This window comes from Cherax quadricarinatus, chromosome 9 (assembly GCF_038502225.1).
Source record: "Cherax quadricarinatus isolate ZL_2023a chromosome 9, ASM3850222v1, whole genome shotgun sequence".
NCBI classification, from domain to species: domain Eukaryota; kingdom Metazoa; phylum Arthropoda; class Malacostraca; order Decapoda; family Parastacidae; genus Cherax; species Cherax quadricarinatus.
Window position 1 is genome coordinate 23,298,226 of NC_091300.1, and position 19,784 is coordinate 23,318,009.

General features: G+C 40.0%; 1 protein-coding gene across 7 annotated transcripts in view; it reads left to right on the top strand.

Moving 5' to 3' along the window:
- LOC128686145 (WD repeat-containing protein 18) overlaps positions 1–19,784 on the top strand; it is a 134,029-nt gene that overhangs the window by 41,294 nt on the left and 72,951 nt on the right. For all 7 annotated transcript variants that reach the window (XR_011391781.1, XM_070083339.1, XM_053772855.2 and 4 more), the window contains 3 exons: positions 4,536–4,691; positions 7,971–8,209; positions 8,638–8,877. Coding sequence is in view for 6 of the 7 variants with exons in the window: in XM_070083339.1 (XP_069939440.1) it covers positions 4,536–4,691; positions 7,971–8,209; positions 8,638–8,877 (635 nt within the window). In the remaining variant the exon portion in view is untranslated. The remainder of the gene's footprint in view (positions 1–4,535; positions 4,692–7,970; positions 8,210–8,637; positions 8,878–19,784) is intronic.

Sequence of the window (19,784 nt, forward strand, 5' to 3'; positions counted from 1 at the left end):
TGAAAATACACAGTCTCTTGAATCTAGTCCCTGATATATTAAAGTGAGATACTGGCCATAGTATGTGAGCAGCTACTAGTCTAGAGAAAATAAAATACTGGTACAGTGGACCCTCGGTTATCAGCCGTAATCCGTTCCAGAAAGTCAGCCGAAAACCGAAATGGCCGAAAACCGAAATAATATTACCCATGAGAATTAATGGAAATACAATTAATCTGTTCCAGACAAAAATACAGTATTCACAAACAAAAAAAAATTTTTAACAATTATATAAATATTGCATACGTTTATTGAAGACTAATGCTGGCTTCTGGAGGATAGGAAGGAGGAAAGAGGGTGGGCTTAGTGTTTCGAAGGGGAATCCCCCTCCATGAAGACTTCAGGTACCAAGTCCTTATCCAGGGTTTCTTCCCTTCTTGGTCTTTTAATGCCACTAGGACCAGCTTGAGAATCACTGGACCCCTGTCTCACAGAATAACTGTCCAGAGTGCTCTGTTTCTGGTGTCTCTTTAAGATTTCCCTGAAGTGAGACAGGGTTTTGTCACTAAACATGTTGCAGATATGGCTTGTTTCAGCTTTGTCAGGGTGGTACTTCTCGACAAAACTTTGCACATCATTCCACTTTGCACAAATGTCCTTAATCAATGAAGAAGGCACCTCCTTCACTCCCTCTTCCTCCTCCTCTGAAGCAGGTTCCTCAGCTGCAGTCTGTTGCTGTTCAAGTTGAAGCTCTTGCAGCTCTTCAGTGGTTAGCTCTTCCCTGTGGTTCTCCACCAACCCTTCCACATCCTCGCCACTCACCTCCAACCCCAGGGACTTCCTCAGTGCCACAATAGAGTCCACAGGGTCTGCAGGGTCAGGGTCAGCCTCAAACCCTTCAAAATCTCTCTCTTGGACACAATCTGGCCACAGTTTTCTCTAGGCAGAGTTCAAAGTCCTGGAAGTCACTCTCTCCCAAGCCTCACCTATATGGCTTATGCAGTGGAGGACAGTGAAGTGATTCCTCCAGAACTCTCTTAGGGTCAACTGAGTGTCCGAGGTCACTTCAAAGCACTTTTGAAACACTGCTTTTGTGTAGTTTTTTGAAGTTAGAAATGACCTGCTGGTCCATGGGCTGGAGGAGAGGGGTGGTGTTAGGAGGCAAGAACTTCACTTCTATAAAGCAGAAGTCCCTAAACACTTGGTCTTCCAAGTCTGGAGGATGTGCAGGAGCATTGTCCAGTAACAGGAGGCACTTGAGTGGCAATTTCTCTTCCAGGAGGTATTTTTTCACACTTGGGCCAAACACATCATTAACCCACTCTTTGAAAATATGCCTTGTGTCCCATGCCTTATATCGCACACAATCTATTCTTCATGACATTGTTTTTTCTTGAACACTGGGATTTTCTGAGTGATACACGAGTAAAGGCTTCACTTTGAAATCCCCACTAGCATTACCACACAACAAAAGAGTAAACCTGTCTTTCATAGGCTTGTGTAGGACAGTGCCTCTTCCTCCTGAATAATGTAGGTTCTGTTTGGCATTTTCTTCCAAAACAGGCCTGTTTTGTCACAATTGAACACTTGTTGAGGTTCGAATCCTTCAGCCTTTACATAGTCCTGGAATTCGTGAACATACTTTTCAGCTGCACATTTGTCAGAACTTGCAGCCTCACCATGCCTTACAACACTGTATATGCCACTATGCTTCTTAAATCTATCAAACCATCCTTTGCTGGCCCTAAATTCACAAACTGCAGCACTTGTTCCAGGCATTTTCTTTGCAAGATCCTCATGCAACTGCCTTGCCTTCTCACAAATAATCGACTCCACAACACTGTCTCCTATTAATTCTTTTTCCTTAATCCACAATAATAATAACTTTTCCATCTCTTCCTTATTGGTGGCCTTTGTTTAGTTAGAAAAGTTACTCCTTTCACAACATTAGCATGCTTGATTTGTTCTTTCTTTGCCAGGATGGCTGTAATTGTTGATCTATTCTTGCTGTACATCCTGACAAGTTCCAGCACCTTCATACCAGTCTCATATTTTTCAATCACTTCATGCTTAAATTCCATGGTGTTTCTCACTTTCTTTGTCACAGGAGCTTTCTTTGTAGCCATGGTTACTTATTTCACAGTTACACTGCAAAAATAACACAAACTACAATGGGAAATAAGCGAAATGTTTCGATGTATGAGCAGAAGCTTCCTCAGCCACCGAGAGACACAGCCAAACTGGCGTGCAAGTGGCCCCAGCCAGCGGATGGACGCATCCCAGATGGCCTATCACCGAATTAATGGCCAATAACTGGGCGCCGAAAAACCGGCCGATCACTGAGTTGGCCAATAACAGAAGCAGCCAATAACTGGGGGTCCACTGTACTATCTTATACCCATACCTCAAGAAAATCCACTTGCATAAAGACTTGGACTGTCAAGACTTGGAGTATTTCAGCAAACTTCATGTTGAAAAATCGTCCAGTATTTTTTTTTTTTTTTTCAACTAGTCGGCCATCTCCCACCGAGGCAGGGGTGACCCAAAAAAGAAAGAAAATCCCCAAAAAGAAAATGCTTTCATCATCATTCAACACTTTCACCACACTCACACATAATCACTGTTTTTGCAGAGGTGCTCAGAATACAACAGTTTAGAAGCATATACGTATAAAGATACACAACATATCCCTCCAAACTGCCAATATCCCAAACCTCTCCTTTAAAGTGCAGGCATTGTACTTCCCATTTCCAGGACTCAAGTCCGACTATATGAAAATAAGCGGTTTCCCTGAATCCCTTCACTAAATATTACCCTGCTCACACTCCAACAGATCGTCAGGTCCCAAGTACCATTCGTCTCCATTCACTCCTGTCTAACACACTCACGCACTCTTGCTGGAAATCCAAGCCCCTTGCCCACAAAACCTCCTTTACCCCCTCTCTCCAACCCTTTCGAGGACGACCCCTACCTTGCCTTCCTTCCCCTATAGATTTATATGCTTTCCATGTCATTCTACTTTGATCCATTCTCTCTAAATGACCAAACCACCTCAACAACCCCTCTTCTGCCCTCTGACTAATACTTTTATTAACTCCACACCTTTTCCTAATTTCCACACTCCGAATTTTCTGCATAATATTTACACCACACATTGCCCTTAGACAGGACATCTCCACTGCCTCCAACCGTCTCCTCGCTGCTGCATTTACCACCCAAGCTTCACACCCATATAAGAGTGTTGGTACTACTGTACTGTCATACATTCCCTTCTTTGCCTCCATAGATAACGTTTTTTGACTCCACATATACCTCAATGCACCACTCACCTTTTTTCCCTCATCAATTCTATGATTAACCTCTTTCTTCATAAATCCATCCGCCGACACGTAAACTCCCAAGTATCTGAAAACATTCACTTCTTCCATACTCCTCCTCCCCAATTTGATATCCAATTTTTCTTTATCTAAATCATTTGATACCCTCATCACCTTACTCTTTTCTATGTTCACTTTCAACTTTCTACCTTTACACACATTCCCAAACTCATCCACTAACCTTTGCAATTTTTCTTTAGAATCTCCCATAAGCACAGTATCATCAGCAAAAAGTAACTGTGTTAATTCCCATTTTGAATTTGATTCCCCATAATTTAATCCCACCCCTCTCCCGAACACCCTAGCATTTACTTCTTTTACAACCCCATCTATAAATATATTAAACAACCATGGTGACATTACACATCCCTGTCTAAGACCTACTTTTACCGGGAAGTAGTCTCCCTCTCTTCTACACACCCTAACCTGAGCCTCACTATCCTCATAAAAACTCTTTACAGCATTTAATAACTTACCACCTATTCCATATACTTGCAACATCTGCCACATTGCTCCTCTATCCACTCTATCATATGCCTTTTCTAAATCCATAAATGCAATAAAAACTTCCCTACCTTTATCTAAATACTGTTCACATATATGCTTCAATGTAAACACTTGATCTACACATCCCCTACCCACTCTGAAACCTCCTTGCTCATCCGCAATCCTACATTCTGTCTTGCCTCTAATTCTTTCAATTATAATCCAGGATTAATTAATTAATTAATTAATTAATCATCCAGGATTAGTAACTACAAATAACATACAAAAGCAAAGTTAGATGACTTGTAGCTCCGTGGTAGCCCCTTAGGCCACAATCACAGGACCCTGAGTTCAATTCTGGGTGAATTGAGATGGCAGTTTTTCTGTTTATCTAGCACTAAATGCATACCTGGGTGTTAATTCACCACCATGGGTATCTGCTGAGGGAGGAAAGGCTGTTGTACCTTCACTGGATCAGGGCTTACTCAAAGGAAAATAATGTTATTGATGGCATGCCTGTTCCATTGTTTCTCTTGGAAATACCTTGCCTTCCTCTCACCCACTTGAAACAATTCCATTAGATGTTGGTTATATCTTTATTTCTGCAAATTTGGCTATTTTTAATTATGAGGAAATGATACAGTAATTATATTTGTTTATTTATTATATCTTGGCTGATTTTTTATTTTTCAGGGCATGGAACCTACTTGATGACAGCTCAGAGAGATAAACCATTTTTGCAGGCTTGGGCCATTCATCGTCATGAGGCATTACAGATAAGACTTGTTGTGCCAGGGAAGGTTAATGCTATGGCTATCAGTGCCACAGGTCCAAAATATTGTGTCACTGGTCAGTATTATTAAATTTTGTGTCGTTGATTGTAAGTGTGACAGACAGTAAATTATTCATAGATGGATAAAACCACATTGAGTACTGTAATTTGTTAATTCCCTTATCTTGGCTTGGTCAATACACAACTAAACAGTGATGGCTTTATTGAGAATAGAGAACACTCCAAATACACAGTATTACAAGTGTACTCACATTTGCTTGGTTCATTTCAGTTCATTAATCATCACTCAACTGAACAGGATCAGTCCTGTAATTAATTCACAATACAGTGGTACCTTGACTTACGAGTTTAATTTGTTCCATGACCGAGCTCTTAACTCAATCTGCTTATATATCAAATCAATTTTCCTCACTGAAATTAATTGAAATGCCATTAATCTGTTCCAGCCCCCAAAAACCCACTCCAATTTTTTTCTTATGGGTTTTTAAATAAGAAAAATGTATTTATAAATAAGAAATGATATTTGCCTTTATTGCCAGGTCTCAGCAATGCTTTAGAAATGCTGGAGTATTATGTATCAAACTCCTTGAAGCACAATGTAAGATGAATGTCACTCCACTGCCAGTGGAGTGACATTTGATGATCGTGCACTGCCTTGGCTTTATTTTTCACTGTTACACATAACATGTCTGTCTATTTGTCTGTCTGTCTAGCTCTGTGTTTGTCTCTGCTTATCTGTCTTTCTGTCTGCCTGTGTCTCTGTCTTCCAGTCTCTCTACTTGTCTCTCTGTCTCAGAGAGAGTTGCTCATGAACCAACAGGTATTACACACAATGCAGAGTGGGTCACGTCTGATTCCGGAACAAGTGAAAATGTGTATTACTTGGCATTCATGCTTATTATGCCTTATATCTACAAGCATAGTAGAGCACTTTGTCTGGATTTTTTGGGTTATCCTAGGTAATTTACACTATGTATAACTGTATTTATGTGTACCTGTGAGATAGAGACAGACAGAGATAGAGACAGAGATAGAGAAAGAGATAAAGAGATAGAAACAGAAATAGAGACAGAGATAAAGAGATGGAGACAAAGATAGAGAAAGAGACAGAGATAGAGGCAGAGATAGAGATACAGATAGACACACAGAGAGAGACACAAATAGACAGAGACATAGATACAGACAGACAGGAGATAGAGACAGCCAAAGCAAATCAGCCAGCCAGCCACCCAATCAGCCAGCCTGTCGAACATGTATTACACATGTTCCAGAACTGTTTCTCTTTACTTAGGGTATACGTTATAGAACATTCTGGCAGGATGACACTACCAGTGGTATAAAAATTGAAAGGATGTTATACATTGGTTATTATCAAGGTTTTTGATATTTCCTCTTTCCTGCGATTGGCGGCATATCTGAAGCTCGCTTGCAACTCGGATTTTGGCTCGCAACTCGAAACAAAAAATCAACCGAGCAACGGCTCGTAACTCAGAAAACTCGTAAGTTGGGGCACTCGTAAGTCAAGGTACCACTGTATTCCACAATACATCCCTGATACTGGGCTATCTTACCATGATGGCAGGGTTTGACCAAGAACTCAGAAGATATGACTCAGCAACCCAGTTTTCAGCCTAAATAGCAGGCTCATTCATCTTTTTGGCAGTTTTCTATGACTTACAGCATATGACTTGTAATGAATTATGGACATGGGTTTGACTAACTAATAAACCTAGGAATCTGTCATATGACAGTAACTTGGTCACAATAGAATCAGATTTTTACAGAAGTGTTGGTAATAGCAAATTGTTAATCATGCTGAAAGTTGATAATGATGTCAGAGAATTAATAATGATGTTAATAGATTTATGTTAAAAGCATTGAATTGAATAACCAAATGGTTTTAGTGCTTTGTAAATCATACAACTCTTTAATACTAACACTGGTGACCTTGTTCACCTAGCAGTAAATTGGTGGTACCTAGGTGTGAGCCAACTAGTGATAGTAATTTGTTGTAAGAAAATGGATATTAGGTCAAATGGTCAGAAGCACACATCATGGGAAAGTTCAAACATGTTTCTGCTTGTTTTATACAAGTTTTATTTCCTGTATTTATCACACTATAATATATACTATCACTGGCTTCACTGCCAGTTGCTATCTGGAATACTATACAACAAAACCACTAGTGCTCTTTTCCCATTAATTAATATATTCTTGCCATGATACATACATATTTTTACTAATTCCCATTATGAGATGGAATACATGCAGATTTTTTATTAGTTATAAATTTGGTTCATAAGATCCAAGGTATTCACTGCCCAGGAATACATCATGTTGAGCATAGTTCAATGGTTAAGAAAAAAAGCCCAATTCTTGACAAAAATTAAGTGAAAGTACTTCTGCAGTACTAAATTAACATTTGTATATTTTATAAAATAGGATTTTTTCATTCATATGTTCATGTTTTGGTTAACACTGGCTGCCAACCTCTAAACTCAAACCTTCAAAAGATCTACAAATAAATGGGTAGATATGCAAATCAATCTGTAGGACCCTGACAAATCATCAACACATGAATGCACTAGCAAATAAGTTTTACTGTACAGTGCCATACAATAAGTAGTAGTATTATAATTACGGTATTTTTATTAAAGTGCCAAACCTATGGGTCATACTGCAGTACTGTATATAAAATTTGGGTATACTGTATGAGGTTTGAGTGACTCAAAATCATAACATAACTGTAAACAAATGGAATAAATCAGATTGCTGCCACAGGTTTAACCCCATCCCCCACTCATTCTCTGATTTGAAGTGTGAATATCTGTACTTAAATTTTACAAAACTTTAATGTTTGAGTGTGAGCAAGGTAACATTTATGTAGGAATTCAGGGAAAATGGATAGACTGGACTGGCCTGGAGGTGAAAAGTAGAGTGCCTGCACTCAGGAGGGATGAAGATGTTGCAGTTCGGAGGGTCATATGAGCTATGATGTCGGCACACTTCTGACAGGACAGCAATTGAATGAATGACAGCAAATGCATCCCCCCTCCTTTGGGGAGTCACCCAATCTCTGTGGGGGACTGCTAGTGTGTTAAAAAAATTAGTGTCAGTGTACAGTGTTATAATTGTCTGTCTAGTTAACATGAATAATTGTTCAATTTTTCATCTTCCTGCTACAGTCTCAAAACAATCAGCACTGGGTACAAAATTTACAGCAGCATTCATCAGGTATCAAATTTATTAATGCCATTCTGACACAAACAAACCTATACTTCACACAAACTTTAGCAGATTTTTATTTGTACTTTAGCATTTTTTTCTTGTTTCAGCAATTAATGAAAAGTTATATATATACAAATTATTGTCTGGTCGTCTTCTTGGTGTTGCTAGCCGACACTACCAGCCAGTTACTCGTCTTGTATTCACTCCGTGTGGCAATTACTTTGCATCTGGTGGTGAAGATGGTTTTGTGTATCTATGGAGCTTGGCCAGTTTTATTGAAGCATTACACAAATATGATGCCCCACAGGTGCAACCACACTGTATCCTTGGTCAACATTCTGACACGGTAATTAAAAACCATTAATAAATTTATTATTGTAAATGAATTGAATGAGTTTTATATCTCACCATAGTATTGCTGATAGTGCTCAAAGTGTACTGCAATTATTATATCTTCCTTCATTAATCATTGTCATTATTTTTTTTTATTTTCAAAACAGAGCTTAGTGCAGTTAATTTTTTTTTTTTTTTTTTTGGACAGGTCAGGGGCACTTTATATGGCTATATTTTCTTGCCTGTGCATCTTTGTGTTTTACTTCTACCATTTGTATTAATTTATGCTTGCTGAGGCACTCTTCATTTATTAAGAGTTGTACAGCTCATTAGTAACCTTTAAACTTGTTATCAATTAGATTTACTTGTTTTTTTATCTTTAGGTAATAAATATGGACATGTTATCCTTAGAAATTTGCTATTTTAAAATGATTTCTTTAGGTGACAGATTTGGCTATGACATCTTGTGGCATAAGGGGATTCCTTGTATCTTCATCACTGGATCATACTGCTCGGGTATTTGACTTAATGACTGGACGTCTCATGTATACTTTAGTTACTGCTGTTGGTGTGACCAGTGTAGCATGTAACAGTTTAGGTTCACAGTTGTTCTTGGGTCATAGTGATGGTACAATCAATATAGTGAACCTACTGCCAGCTCCTCTACATGGGGATGTTCAAGTAAGTGGTGCTGTAAAATAAGATGTATATTATTTTCTAACTGTGCACTCTTTGCCATGCTAGCATTAGTAACTGTACATAGTCTCCAATGTTAAATCAGACATTTCTTGAATACTGTTACAACTTTTGAAACTATTGGCTTATTAAGTTTTTTTATTATTAACACATCGGCCATTTCTAACCGAGGCAAGGTGACCCAAAAAAGAAGAAACACTTTCAATCATCACTCAATCCATCACTGTCTTGCCAAAGGCATGCTGATACTATGGTTAAAAAAAAACTGCAGCATATTTACACCCCTCCTTCAGAGTGCAGGCACTGTATTTCTCACCTCCAGGACTCAAATCCTGTCTTTTTAGTAAAATATTTGCAGAAAAAATCTAAATTTTTGGCCTCATACTAAACATAAAGGTTTAATCTTATTTCATTATATATGTAGCAGCTCTTGTTTTCAGTAATTAATTCTAGTCCATTATGTAGCCTTCATGTCTGATGTAATAAATCTAGTGGATGCAGATTTTTTGGAAAAATACATGGGTATAAATATTTTGCAATATCATAAAATATAGTGTATTTTATGATTTTTTGTAAAACAAAAAGTCAGTATAATTATGTATATTATAGCAACTTTTGTAATGACTCCCATACCAACAACTGACAGAGGTTAACCATACCAAAGTTTGTTCAAATCAGTAACATTGTTTTGGTCTGTTAATAAGTCATTTTGATATTGAAAGGGACTAACAACTGTTATCAGTCAGAATATTTGTACAACATTGTAATAATCAGTGAATATATAATCCTTACTGACTCATAAGTTCATGACCAAAATGAATAAAAAAAGGGAATTATTAGATGGGGAGTTGTGAAGATGGCAGGACCATTTTGAGGAGCTGTTAAATACTGATGAAGAAAGGGAGACCCTGATTTCATGCATTGACCAGGGAGGAATAACATCCTTTAGGAATGAGAAAGAGCTAGTTGTGAATGTGATGGAGGTGCATGAGGCAGTGGGTAGAATGAAAGGAGGGGGAGCAAAGCAGCTGGGATTCATGGTATTAAGACAGAAATGTTAAAAGTAGGTGGAGATATAATTTTGGAGTGGTTGGTACTTATGCTCAATAAATGCATGAAAGAGGGAAAGGTACCTAGGGACTGGCAGAGAGCATGCATAATCCCTTTGTATAAAGGAAAGGGGACCAAAAGTGTAAAAATTATAGAGGAATAAGCCTGTTGAGTATACTAGATAATGCGTATGTTAAAAGCTATTATTGAAAGAATTAAGGGTAAGACAGAGAGAGCAGGATTGCAGATAAACAAGGAGACTTTAGGAAGGGTAGGGGATGTGTAGATCAAGTGTTTACATTGAAGAATATAAATGAACAGTACAGTGGAACCTCGGTATACAACCAGCTCCCTACTTGAACAAAGCTCAGCACTTGACGAAATAAATACGTCCTGCCAGTACTTCGCTATAAACTATTTTGTGTTTCTTTGCATTTTTTTTTTCTTTTTTTGTATTGTATAAATTAGTCACCATGGGGCCTACGACAATTAGTGATAACAGCCAACCAAACAGAAAATTAGTTGGGAAGAACTTGTGCGATACTCAAACGGAGTGGCACTCAAACAACCTTCTGGAATGAATTAAGGTCACATACCGAGGTTCCACTGTATTTAGATAAAGGTGAAAAGGTTTTTTTGCATTCATGGATTTAGAAAAAGTATATGAGAGAGTAGCAATGTGGCAGATGTTGCGAGTACAGTAGGGCCCTGCTTTACAGCGTATTGCCTTATGGCGTTCCGCTAATGCAGACATTTAAAATTTGACCAAAACTTGCTATATAGCTCCCTCCACCTGACTTTCTAATACGGTCACCTTGTGTCACCCGGTTTGTTTACATTCTCCGTGAGCACATTTCTCCATTATGTCTGGAAACTTTCCAAAATTCCAGGTGTTTTAAAGTTATTTCATGTTTTATATATACAGTGGACCCTCGGCCAATGATGGCATCGTATAACGTTAAATCCAACTAGTGATACATTTTAATGCAAAAATTTTGCCTCAACTAGCGCTAAAAAACTCGACCAACGCGATTTGTTCCGTTCGAGATGCGTCTGCGTGTGGCCTGAGCGCGCCTCACTTGTCTCGTGGGTGCCAGTGTTTACAAGCCAGCCACCGCAGTCGCATCCAAACATACAAACATACAATCAGAACATTTCATATTATCACAGCATTTTTAGTGATTGCACCTGCAAAATAAGTCACCATGGGCCCCAAGAAGCTTCTAGTGCCAACCCTGTGATAAAAAGGGTGAGAATTAGTATGGAAATTAAGAAAGATTTTGAAGGGTTTGGGGCTAACCCTGAGAAACCTATGCCAGTTGTGGAATCCATTGTGCCTACTTCAAAGATTAAGGAAATGTGTGCAAAGTGGGTTGAACTGCAAACCTTTATGGATGAAAGTCACCCTAACACAGCTATTGCAAGCCGTGCTGGTGACTATTACAGTGACAATGTTATGGTCCATTTTAGTCAAATCTTAAAGGATAGGGAGGTACAGAGCTCTATGGACAGATATGTTATGCGACAGAGGTCCAGTGACTCTCAAGCTGGTCCTAGTGGCATTAAAAGAAGAAGGGAAGTAACCCCAGAAAAGGACTTGACACCTCAAGTCCTAATGGAAGGGGATTCCCCTTCTAAACACTAACACCATCCACACACTCCCCTCCTCCCATCCCATCAGTCATCACCAGATCTTCAATAAAGGTAAGTGTCATGTAATTGTACATGCCTTCTTCAGTTTGTGTGTATTAAAATTAATATTTCATGTGGTAAAATTTTTTTTTTTTTCAATAATTTGGAGTGTCAGGAACGGATTAATTTGATTTCCATTATTTCTTATGGGGAAAATTAACTCGACCAACGATAATTTCGACTAACGATGAGCTCTCAGGAACGGATTAATATCGTTGGTCGAGGGTCCACTGTATATTGGTACTGCCTATCCCAGCTACTGGACCACTATAACAAGGTCCTGGATGCTATAGAGGATAAACAAAATGCAGATGTAGTATACACAGACTTTTCGAAAGCCTTCAACAAGTGCGACCGTGGTGTAATAGCGCACAAAATGCGTGATAAAGGAATAACAGAAAATGGTAGATGAATCTATAACTCCCTAACAAATAGAACACAGAAAGTAATAGTAAACAGAGTAAAGTCTGAGGCAGCTACGGTGAAAAGCTCTGTTCCACATGGCACAGTACTCGCTCCCATCCTATTCCTCATCCTCATATCTGATACAGTGGACCCCCGGTTCGCGAAGTCATCGGTATCCGATAAATCCGGTATCCGAAGCATTATATCGCAAAAAATATGCCTCGGTTCCTGTTACAAAACCCGGTATGCAGTACGATTCGTATGAGACGTGTCCATGTGTGGCCTGAACTGCCCCATGTGTGCCAGTGTTTACAAGCCAGCCAGTGTGCGCGCATCTAAGGATACATTCAGTACATTCCATATTATCCATATTATCACTGTTTTTGGTGTTTGTTTCTGCAAAATAAGTCACCATGGGGCCCCAAGAAAGCTTCTAGTGCCAACCCATCGAGACCAAGGGTGCTAATGACTATTGAAATGAAGAAAGAGATAATTGCAAAGTATGAAAGTGGAGTGCATGTGTTGTATAGTAAATCCCAATCAACCATCTCTACTATAGTGAGCAGGAAAAATGGCAATCAAGGAAGCTGTTCTTGAAAAAGGTGCAACTGTGATTACAAAACAGTGATCGCAAGTGTTAGAAAATATTGAGAGACTGTTATTGGTGTGGATAAATGAAAAACAGATAGCAGGAGATAGCATCTCTCAAGCGATCATTTGTGAAAAGGCTAGGCAGTTGCATGAGGATTTAATTAGAAAAATGCCTGCAACTAGTGGTGATGTGAGTGAATTTAAGGCCAGCAAAGGTTGGTTTGAAAGATTTAAGAATCGTAGTGGCATACATAGTGTGATTAGGCATGGTGAGGCTGCCAGTTCAGACCAAAAAGCAGCTGAAAAATATGTGCATGAATTCAAGGAGTACATAGAGGCTGAAGGATTGAAACCTAAACAAGTGTTTAATTGTGACGAAACAGGCCTGTTTTGGAAGAAATTGCCAAGCAGGACTTACATTACTCAGGAGGAAAAGGCACTCCCAGGACATAAGCCAATGAAAGACAGACTTACTCTTATGATGTGTGCCAATGCTAGTGGTGATTGCAAAGTGAAGCCTTTATTGGTGTATCACTCAGAAACTCCCAGAGCGTTCAGGCAAAAGAATATCCTCAAAGCTAATTTGTGTGTGCTGTGGAGGGCAAACACTAAGGCATGGGTCACTAGGGACTTTTTCTATGACTGGTTGCACCATGCATTTGCCCTCAATATGAAAAATTACCTAATTGAAAAGAAATTAGACCTTAAGTGCCTCCTGGTGTTAGACAATGCCCCTGGTCATCCTACAGACTTGGCAGAGCAACTTTGTGGGGACATGAGCTTCATTAAGGTCAAGTTTTTGCCTCCTAATACCACTCCTCTCCTGCAGCCCATGGACCAGCAGGTCATTTCCAACTTCAAGAAACTGTACACAAAAGCTATGTTTGAAAGGTGCTCTGAAGTGACCACAGATACTCTATTGACTCTAAAGGAGTTTTGGAAGGATCACTTTAATATCCTCAATTGTGTAAACCTTATAGGTAAGGCTTGGGAGGGAGTGACTAAGAGGACCTTGAACTCTGCTTGGAAGAAACTGTGGCCAGAATGTGTAGACAAAAGGGATTTTGAAGGGTTTGAGGCTAACCCTGGGAATCCTATGCCAGTTGAGGAATCCATTGTGGCATTGGGAAAGTCCTTGGGGTTGGAGGTTAGTGGGGAGGATGTGGAAGAGTTGGTGGAGGAGGACAGTGATGAACTAACCACTGATGAGCTGCTCGATCATCTTCAACAGCAAAGAGGCCAGACCTGAGGAAACTGCTTCGGAGGAGGGGATAGAGAAATTGAAGAAATTGCCTACTTCAAAGATTAAGGAAATGTGTGCAAAGTGGCTTGAAGTGCAAACCTTTTTTGACGAAAATCACCCTGACACAGCTACTGCAAGCCGTGTTGGCAACCTGTACACTGACAATGTTGTGAACCACTTTAGGAAAGTCATGAAGGAACGAGAGGTACAGGCCTTTATGGACAGATATGTTGTGCGACAGAAGTCCAGTGACTCTGAAGCTGGTCCTAGTGGCATTAAAAGAACAAGGGAAGTAACCCCGGAAAAGGACTTGCTACCTCAAGTCCTAATGGAGGGGGATTCCCCTTCTAAACATTAAAAACTTTGACACACTCCCCTCCTCCCATCCCATCAATCATCACCAGATCTTCATTAAAGGTAAGTGTCAATTATTCTATTGTTATTATTGTTATTGTAATTATTCTATTGCATTAAACTTAATATTTCATGTGGTAAAAGTTTTTTTTTCATACTTTTGGGTGTCTTGCACGGATTATTTTGATTTCCATTATTTATTATGGGGAAAATTGATTCGCTTTCTGATAATTTTGCTTTATGATGAGCTCTCAGGAATGGATTAATAACGTGAACCGGGGGTCCACTGTATAAATATGTAAACCATAGTTCCACGTCTTCCTTTGCAAATGACACTCGAATTGCCATGACAGTGTCCTCCACTGACGACACCGCAAGACTTCAAGCGGACATCAACCAAATCTTCAAATTGGCCACTCAAAACAAGATGAAATTCAGTGAAGAGAAATTTCAACCACTCAGATATGGAAAACTTGAGGAAATTAAAACTGTATCAGGGTATACAGTAAATTCTAACTATACAATAGAGCAAAAAAGTAATGTGAAGAACCTGGGAGTGATAATGTCAGAGATCTCACCTTCAAAGACTACAACAACGTATCTACTGCATCTGCTAGAAAAATGATTGGATGGATAATGAGAACCTTCAGAACTAGGGATGCCAAATCCATGATAATTCTCTTCAAATCGCTAGTTCTGTCTAGACTGGAATACTGCTGTACACTAACTGCCCCCTTCAAGGCAGGCAAAATAGCTGACCTGGAGAGTGTACAAAGAACTTTCACGGCACACATAAGTACAATAAAGCACCTAAATTACTGGGAATGGTTGAAGTCCCTTGATTTGTATTCCCTGGAATGCAAGTGAGAAAGATACATGAAAATATACACTTGGAAAATTCTAGAGGGATTGGTACCAAACTTGCACATGAAAATCACGCCCTATGAAAGCAAAAGACTCGGCAGGAGATGCAACATTTCCCCAGTGAAAAGCAGGGGTGCCATGGATACACAGAGAGACAACACAGTAAGTGTCAGGAGCCTAAGACTGTTCAACTGCCTCCCAGCATACATAAAGGGGATTACCAGTAGACCCCTGGCTGTCTTCAAGAAGACGCTGGACAGGCACATGACGTAAGTACCTGACCAGCTGGGCTATGGTTCATATGTCAGTTTGCGTGTGGTTAATAGTAACCGCCTGGTTGATCAGACCCATGGCTAACCAGCACCATTCTGAAATCCATTGATAAGAAACACCAATATGAAAAGCAATATAGACAGGGCTTAATACACAAAGATATTCTTAAACACTATTCATCAGTTCTCACCAAAGTAATAAAGAAAGCCAAACAACTATAATACTCCAGCAGATTCACTGACACAAGAGGAGATACAAAAAAGACTTGGAAAACACTCTCTCAGATTCTAGGGACCCACAAACTGGAAAAAAAAACAAGAATATTGTCCTAACTAAACCTAATGAAACACCACTGCATCCCACTTACACAGCTAACAAGATAAATGACTTCTTTTCAACCATAGGATCTAATCTCGCCAATAAAATCCCACATACCAATGCCCGTGCCAGGGACTACCTAGATGGGAATTTCCCAAATTCCTTCTATCTTATACCAACTGAGCCCACAGAAGTCACCGAGATTATAAAGTCACTTAAAAATAACTCGGGGAATCTGTCTCATGTCCCACCATTATTGTACAAGCGAGCGGCCGATGTCCTTTCGCATGCTATTTCATTACTTTTTAACAAGTCACTAGAAACTAGCACCTTCCCGAAACTACTCAAGGCAGCAAGGGTTACACCAATACATAAAGGTGGTGACCCTACAGATTTAAACAACTATAGGCCAATATCAAATTTACCATTGCTATCGCTATCCAAAATCTTTGAGAAACACGTGCACAGGAGACTATATTCATTTATAACGGCACAAAACATACTCGACCCCTGCCAATTTGGATTCAGAAAAAATAAAAGCACTAATGATGCAATTATAAAAATGCTAGATCTGCTTTACACAGCATTGGAAAATAAGGAATATCCACTAGGAATTTTTATTGACCTAAGAAAAGCTTTTGACACAGTAGACCACGGCATCCTACTCCACAAACTTGACCATTATGGTATAAGAGGCCATGCGCTTGCATATTTCAAATCTTACCTTACTAATAGGTATCAGTATGTCACCATTAAAGATACAGCATCAACAACATGGCCACTTGATACTGGAGTTCTGCAGGGAAGTGTCCTTGGTCCCCTGCTCTTCCTCATATACATCAGTGATCTTCCAAACGTATCCCAACACCTGAACCCCATTCTCTTTGCTGACGACACGACTTATGTCATCTCTCACCCTAATCTTGCCACCCTCAACACCATTGTTAACGAGGAGCTGATCAAAATACAGTGGACCGTCGACCAGCGATGGCATCGATTAACGATAAATCCGACTAGCGATACATTTTAACGCAAAAATTTTGCCTCAACTAGCACTAAAAAACCCGACCAATGCTATTCGTTCCGTTCGAGACACGTCCACTTTGGCCTGAGCGTGCCTCACTTGTCCCATGGGTGCCAGTGTTTACAAGCCAGCCAGCCACCGCAGTCGCTTCCAAACATACAATTGGAACATTTCATATTATCACAGCCTTTGTAGTGATTGCACCTGCAAAATAAGTGACCATGGGCCCCAAGAAAGCTTCTAGTGCCAACCCTACAGCAAAAAGGGTGAGAATTACTATGGAGATGAAGAAAGAGATCATTGCTAAGTATGAAAGTGGAGTGCGTGTCTCCGAGCTGGTCAGGTTGTATAGTAAACCCCAATCAACCATCGCTACTATTGTGGGCAAGAAAACGGCAATCAAGGAAGCTGTTCTTGCCGAAGGTGCAACTATGTTTTCGAAACTGAGATTGCAAGTGATAGAAGATGTTGAGAGGCTGTTATTGGTGTGGATAAACAAAAAACAGATAGCTGGAGATAGCATCTCTCAAGCGATCATATGTGAAAAGGCTAGGAAGTTGCATGACGATTTAATTAAAAAAATGCCAGCAACTAGTGGTGATGTGAGTGAATTTAAGGCCAGCAAAGGTTGGTTTGAGAGATTTAAGAAGCGTAGTGGCTTTCATAGTGTGATAAGGCATGGTGAGGCTGCCAGTTCGGACCACAAAGTGGCTGAAAAATATGTGCAGGAATTCAAGGAGTACATAGACAGTGAAGAATTAAAACCTGAACAAGTGTTTAATTGTGATGAAACAGGCCTGTTTTGGAAGAAAATGCCAAGCAGGACGTACATTACTCAGGAGGAAAAGGCACTCCCAGGACATAAGCCTATGAAAGACAGGCTTACTCTGTTGATGTGTGCCAATGCTAGTGGTGATTGCAAAGTGAAGCCTTTATTGGTGTATCACTCTGAAACTCCCAGAGTGTTCAGGAAAAACAATGCCGTCAAGGCTAATTTGTGTGTGCTGTGGAGGGCAAACACTAAGGCATGGGTCACTAGGGACTTTTTCTATGACTGGTTACACCATGCATTTGCCCCCACTGTGAAAAATTACCTAATTGAAAAGAAATTAGACTTTAAGTTCCTCCTGGTATTAGACAATGCTCCTGGTCATCCTTCAGACTTGGCAGAGCGACTTTCTAGGGACATGAGCTTCATTAAGGTGAAGTTTTTGCCTCCTAATACCACTCCTCTCCTGCAGCCCATGGACCAGCAGGTCATTTCCAACTTCAAGAAACTGTACACAAAAGCTATGTTTGAAAGGTGCTTTGTAGTGACCTCAGAAACTCAACTGACTCTAAGAGAGTTTTGGAAAGATCGCTTTAGCAACCTCAATTGTGTAAACATTATAGTAAGGCTTGGGAGGAAGTGACTAAGAGGACCTTGAACTCTGCTTGGAAAAAACTGTGGCCAGAATGTGTAGACAAAAGGGATTTTGAAGGGTTTGAGGCTAACCCTGAGAATCCTAATCCAGTTGAGGAATCCATTGTGGCATTGGGGAAGTCCTTGGGGTTGGAGGTTAGTGGGGAGGATGTGGAAGAGTTGGTGGAGGAGGACAATGAAGAACTAACCACTGATGAGCTGCTAGATCATCTTCATCAGCATGAGGCCACACCTGAGGAAACTGCTTTGGAGGAGAGGATAGAGAAATTGAAGAAGTTGCCTACTTCTAAGATTAAGGAAATCTGTGCAATGTGGCTTAAAGTGCAAACCTTTATGGATGATAATCACCCTGACACAGCTACTGCAAGCCGTGTTGGCAACCTGTACACTGACAATGTTGTGAAACACTTTAGAAATGTCATAAAGGAACGGGAGGTACAGGCCTCTATGGGCAGATATGTTGTGCGACAGAAGTCCAGTGACTCTGAAGCTGGTCCTAGTGGCATTAAAAGAACAAGGGAAGTAACCCCGGAAAAAGACTTGCTACCTCAAGTCCTAATGGAAGGGGATTCCCCTTCTAAACACTAAGAAGATCAACACTCTCCCCTCCTCCCATCCCATCAGTCATCACCAGATCTTCAATATAGGTAAGTGTCATGTAACTGTGCATGTCTTCTTCAGTTTGTGTGTATTAAAATTTATATTTCATGTGGTAAAATTTTTTTTTTTCAATACTTTGGGGTGTCAGGAACGGATTAATTTGATTTCCATTATTTCTTATGAGGAAAATTAACTCGACTAACGATAATTTCGATTAACGATGAGCTCTCAGGAACGGATTAATATCACTGGTCGAGGGTCCACTGTATCGACTTCGATGACAGCCAATAAACTTACGCTTAACACTGACAAAACCTACTATATTATGTTTGGTAGCAGAGCAGGAGTTGCGCAAATTAACATTAAGATCGACAACACTCTAATTGCCAGACATAATGAGGGCAAATTCCTAGGCCTATACCTCGACAACAACCTAAATTTCGGCACCCATATCCAACACAAACAAAAAAAGTATCCAAAACGGTGGGGATCCTCTCCAAGATACGATACTACGTACCGCAAACTGCCTTTCTCACACTATACCATTCACTTACATATCCATACCTCACCTATGCTATTTGCGCTTGGGGATCAACTGCAGCAACACACCTAAAGCCAATAATAACCCAACAAAAAGCTGCAGTAAGAATAATGACTAAATCCCATCCCTGGCAACACCCCCCCCACCACTTCATAGATCTAAACTTACTCCCTGTTCAGTACATCCACACTTACTACTGTGCAGTCTACATCTACAGGACCTTAAATTCCTATATTAACCTTGACCTAAAATGCTTTCTTGATAGTTGACAGAACCCACAGGCATAACACCAGACACAAACATCTCTGTGACATTCCCCATGTCCGGCTAAACCTTTACAAAAATTCAATGTATGTCAAAGGCCCTAAAATCTGGAACACCCTACCTGAAAACTCTAGAACTGCAGACACATTCATCATCTTCAAAACTACCATTAGAAAACATCTTATCTCCCTGATACACCCCGTCAACTAATTACACGAATACCACCTGGTGTTTCACACTTACTCACCCA